Source organism: Tachysurus vachellii, chromosome 24 (assembly GCF_030014155.1).
Source record: "Tachysurus vachellii isolate PV-2020 chromosome 24, HZAU_Pvac_v1, whole genome shotgun sequence".
Taxonomy (NCBI): domain Eukaryota; kingdom Metazoa; phylum Chordata; class Actinopteri; order Siluriformes; family Bagridae; genus Tachysurus; species Tachysurus vachellii.
The window spans coordinates 16,698,134-16,703,133 of NC_083483.1; the positions used below are offsets into that span (position 1 = coordinate 16,698,134).

The 5,000-nt window shown below is 43.9% G+C and overlaps 1 protein-coding gene across 7 annotated transcripts in view; it reads right to left on the minus strand.

The window, feature by feature from the left end:
* LOC132839690 (A-kinase anchor protein 8-like) overlaps positions 1–5,000 on the minus strand; it is a 12,708-nt gene that overhangs the window by 3,846 nt on the left and 3,862 nt on the right. Inside the window, exons 4-13 of one of the 7 annotated variants that reach the window (XM_060860805.1) lie at positions 4,555–4,654; positions 4,412–4,461; positions 3,641–3,674; positions 3,306–3,349; positions 3,187–3,220; positions 3,059–3,091; positions 2,258–2,366; positions 2,009–2,150; positions 1,531–1,636; positions 1,290–1,420 (exon numbers count right to left, since the gene is read on the minus strand). In XM_060860805.1, the coding sequence (XP_060716788.1) occupies positions 1,290–1,420; positions 1,531–1,636; positions 2,009–2,150; positions 2,258–2,366; positions 3,059–3,091; positions 3,187–3,220; positions 3,306–3,349; positions 3,641–3,674; positions 4,412–4,461; positions 4,555–4,654 (783 nt within the window). Of the gene's footprint in view, positions 1–1,289; positions 1,421–1,530; positions 1,637–2,008; positions 2,151–2,257; positions 2,367–3,058; positions 3,092–3,186; positions 3,221–3,305; positions 3,350–3,640; positions 3,675–4,411; positions 4,462–4,554; positions 4,658–5,000 lie in introns of all 7 variants that reach the window. The other 6 variants (XM_060860809.1, XM_060860806.1, XM_060860808.1 and 3 more) reach the window with 6 other exon arrangements.

A 5,000-nucleotide genomic window follows, 5' to 3' on the forward strand; every position in this document is an offset into this window, starting at 1 on the left:
ACTGTGTGTGTGTGTGTAGTGTGGACTGTTTGTGTGTGTGTAGTGTGGACTGTGTGTGTGTGTGTAGTGTGGACTGTGTGTGTGTGTAGTGTGGTCTGTGTGTGTGTATGTGTAGTGTGGACTGTGTGTGTGTAGTGTGTGTGTGTGTGTGTGTGTGTGTGTGTGTGTGTAGTGTGTGTGTGTGTGTGTGTGTGTAGTGTGGACTGTGTGTGTGTGTGTGTAGTGTGGACTGTGTGTGTGTGTGTGTGTGTGTGTAGTGTGGACTGTGTGTGTGTGTGTGTGTGTGTGTAGTGTGGACTGTGTGTAGTGTGTGTGTGTGTGTGTAGTGTGGACTGTGTGTGTGTGTAGTGTGGACTGTGTGAGTGTGTGTAGTGTGGACTGTGTGTGTGTAGTGTGTGTGTGTGTGTGTAGTGTGGACTGTGTGTGTGTGTGTGTGTGTGTGTGTAGTGTGGACTGTGTGTGTGTGTGTAGTGTGTGTGTGTGTGTGTAGTGTGGACTGTGTGTGTGTGTAGTGTGGACTGTGTGTGTGTGTGTGTAGTGTGGACTGTGTGTGTGTGTGTGTGTGTGTAGTGTGGACTGTGTGTGTGTGTGTGTGTGTGTAGTGTGGACTGTGTGTGTGTGTGTAGTGTGGACTGTGTGTGTGTGTGTGTGTAGTGTGGACTGTGTGTGTGTGTAGTGTGGACTGTGTGTGTGTGTGTGTAGTGTGGACTGTGTGTGTGTGTAGTGTGGACTGTGTGTGTGTAGTGTGTGTGGTGTGTAGTGTGGACTGTGTGTGTGTGTAGTGTGGACTGTGTGTGTGTAGTGTGGACTGTGTGTGTGTGTGTAGTGTGTGAGTGTGTGTAGTGTGTGTGTGTAGTGTGTGTGTGTGTAGTGTGGACTGTGTGTGTGTAGTGTGGACTGTGTGTGTGTGTGTGTAGTGTGTGAGTGTGTGTAGTGTGTGTGTGTAGTGTGTGTGTAGTGTGTGTGTAGTGTGTGTAGTGTGTTAGTGTGTGTGTAGTGTGTTAGTGTGTGTGTAGTGTGTTAGTGTGTGTGTGTAGTGTGTGTAGTGTGTGTAGTGTGTGTGTGTAGTGTGTGTGTGTAGTGTGTGTGTGTAGTGTGTGTGTGTAGTGTGTGTAGTGTGTGTGTGTAGTGTGTGTAGTGTGTGTGTGTAGTGTGTGTGTGTAGTGTGTGTGTGTAGTGTGTGTAGTGTGTGTGTAGTGTGTGTAGTGTGTGTGTGTAGTGTGTGTGTGTAGTGTGTGTAGTGTGTGTGTGTAGTGTGTGTAGTGTGTGTGTGTAGTGTGTGTGTGTACCTTGCAGTTCCTTTTATGTTCAGGAGATTTGAGGTGTTGCTGAATTAATAAATGCTGCATGGGTATGTACACATCACACGCTAGACAGTGAGCTGCTTCTGCCTTCCTCATAAAGTGCTCCATACTTATGTCTACACACACACACACACACACACACACACACACACACACACACACACACAATAAGTCAACATACGACATTCAGTGCAAATGCAGAAAAGGGAAGAAACTGGTCAGAAACCTTGAGTCAGGTCCTTATCTTCATACAGCTGACAGATGGTAGCACGGTGATCTTGTATCTGATTAATGAAACCTTCAACCTTCTTATGTTTATTACTGAAATGTGCCTGTACACACACACACACACACACACACACACACACACACACACACTGTTGTCATAATGAAAACAGACATCCTCACTGATGTTAGTGCAGTAGAACAACACTTATCCGTTTAAACTTAACCTAAATGAACTCACTGCCTTGATGATTGGACACAGACTCGTGATACATGATTCGTTATAAACAATAACAAATGATGCATTTAAAATCTGAACTAACTCCAAGATTCTGTATTATTATTCACTAAGCTGTACTATAAACCGCAGGCCATCAGGTATCACATGACCATCACGTGTTTTCTTTAATCCCTACACCAATCATAAGTCATTGTGACTGATCTTTGTTGTTCCTCGGACATCGTGAGTGGTGTCGTACCTGCAGGAAGTCCATCGTGGCTTCAGGCAGGTGATCTGACAGGAACTTGAAGTGATCTTTGTGGAACTTACTCTTCAGATGCACTGTCATGTTCCTTCTGTAGAACGAGCGGAACTTGCACACCGAACATACGAACGCGATCCTAGTGATCATGTGACAGACAGAACAAACCGACAGAACGGTTTAAAGCGCACGCAGTTATTTAGCCTTGTTGAAGATAATGTATGGTGCTGTGGAGCTGGATCTGACCTCTGGGCTGTGATCATCTCTGGTCTCGTCCTGCCTGCGTAGCCCTGCTTCACCTGTTTGTCATCGTACTTCCGAGTCCGTCTACCCTGCTGCTTTGTAGAATACGTCGCTATAGAAACGATACGGGATCGTTAACTCTACACGGGTGTGTCGCCTATCTGTTATCATAACGGAGTGATGTGTAATCAGAGGGCCTTTTTACACCTGGTCACTTCATGTGTTTTCTGTGATCTGATATCTACCCGATGGTAAAAAGACCAGGTCTAAATGCCCTCAGAAACGTTTCAGAGACTGATATAAATCTGACGGTACAAACCCCTTCAGGAGGTGGTCTGGGATGTGTTTCAGATGAAACTGGACAGGTGTAAATGAATGTGGTTGTTCAAGCCACATACGTCAGTGCTAAACTCCTCCCAAACAGAACTACGTCACTCAGGTGATCTTTCACACAGGCGTCTCGTCGGGGCTTAAAACGCGCTGCTGCTGCCAGTGAAAATGCAGCAAACAGTAAACGCTGTATTTTGTAGCATAAGTTTTTTCGTCTTCTTTTTGATTGCGTTCTGAAAACCACACACACCAAAGTGTGTTCTTTTACAATTACCCAGGAAATGAGTTAAAATATATTAGCATTTTGGGCGGGAGCAGAAAGATCGGATCGATATCCGATTCGCCGAGACGCGTTTATGTGGTCTAATGTAAATCGAACAGTTTTAAAAAATCAGATAGATATCAGATCAGAGACAACACATGAAGTGACCGGGTGTAAAAAGGCCCAGAGAGACTTCACAAAGCTCGATATACCGCGCTCAGTCGTTTCCTCCAACCACTTCTCCACTTTTGTAAAGAAAAGACAAACAGATCAAAGTCAGTGGTTAAAACCGTGTGGTAAATGTGGAGGAGATACGTAGATGAGAGTAACTAATGCTCACTACAACTTTGTTCTGCTTCTGCTGATGTGGAGGCCTGGGCAGAGAAAGACATGTCAATCAACTCAGATTAGCAATACTCACACTTCTAATGAGTTTAGTTTCACACGGTCTAAACCTACTGAGGCAGGAGTCGAACCCTCGCTGGTCTCCTCAGTGTCACCTGCTGTATGCAGACGGCAAAAAAGAAACTTCGTTTAAAAAACAAACCTATATAATAGTCCTTTTCATGAAGCTTTCAAAAATCTGTTAGAAATAACATATTAAATGGTTCATACAGAAAATATTAACTCAGCTATCTGCCTGAAGTGGACAGAAGGTCCAGAGATGTTCCACTGTCAGAGAAGCTTCATTATAAACTGAGCAAGCACCAAACACAGAGTAATAGATCTGGCTTAATAAAGAATGTATATAAAAGTTTGGAGGTTACGATAACAGGAAGATGATGGATTCTCACCTCTAGGTTGTTCCTCAGCTCCTGGGTTGGAGGCCTGGACAGAGGCACACATTTAATTAGCGACACATCATGTGTAGGTGTGAGATACTGAAACATCAGTAGGTTCCCAAAGCCACATATCGTCGCTGTCGGGTGGAAACCTCATATGTCCAAATTTGGTCACTTTCATATTTTTTCACATATCGATGCTATTGGTCAGTCCCCACGTGGGTCTGTTATTTTTACAAGTTATTAACCGATCTAAAGTCTTGAAAATAGCTTGAGCACAAATCTCATAACTCCATTGGACACTTCAACTGTCCACCTCTTCCTCACTCCGTGGGAGAGCTTCACGGCATATTTCTCCTCAAGAAGAGTCGCAACGAATCAACGCGTCTTCTGAGGTAAATGTCTTCAAAACACTGGGCTCAAAGAAAAAAAAATCTTGACCTCCGCTAGTTCTGGTGCTCGTCTGAGGACAGGAATTTAGCGCAAGACAATCCACTGCAACGCGGAATAAACCCTGTGTACTGCAGATAAGGTACGGCGTTTTTTTAATCACCTGAAAAATAACGGTTTTGGAGATACGAGGATTCCGTCTGACAGCGACGATATGCAAAATCAGTAATAAGCAGCATTTCCATGATGCTGAAACCTTACTACAACACAGATGATGTGTTCAGATGGTTACCGTCCACCAGGACTCACGTGTTAATGCTAAACTTGTCCATGTGGCCCGAGAGTTAAAAAAAACAAGAACTAAAAAGTGAAGTAGATGAAACTTAAACTTACACTTCCATCAGTTTCAGATCTCTCAACTGCCTCCATATTGTTTGTTGAATCTTTGCAGAAAACGAGAAAATGTAAATAAGATCAAAAGAGAAAATAAGTAACAGACTAAGACAGAAGTTCAGTACGACTGTTGGTCTCATCACCTCCTGACGGCTCAGTCTTGATCATTTTACACTCTGGCTCGTCTGCTGCACTCGTCGGCCTCTTCTGCTTCCTCTTCACTTCTTGTTTAGGTTTCACCTGCTGCTTTAACACCAGATCCACAAGTCATAACCCATGGCAGACCTTCTCAAAACACACAACTCTAATGCTCACGTGTAGTGTCCAAAGAAGACTGTCCTCGTTACAGAGTCAAAAGTCCAGGAGGTTAACTAGATCCAGCCTGAACTCTGAGTCATGTCCATGTCTTCATACAAAACCTTCAGGGTTGTGGTTTGTCTCTGAGTCTCTGGATCAGGTCGTGTTATACCACTGGGACATGGTCTGATCTAGCACTACGTAAACTGTACCAATTAAATTAGTGTGCTTCTAGATCTTTCTTTCCCAGTTTCAGTGAAACTAACACAAATGGTATTGCTATAATCTTATA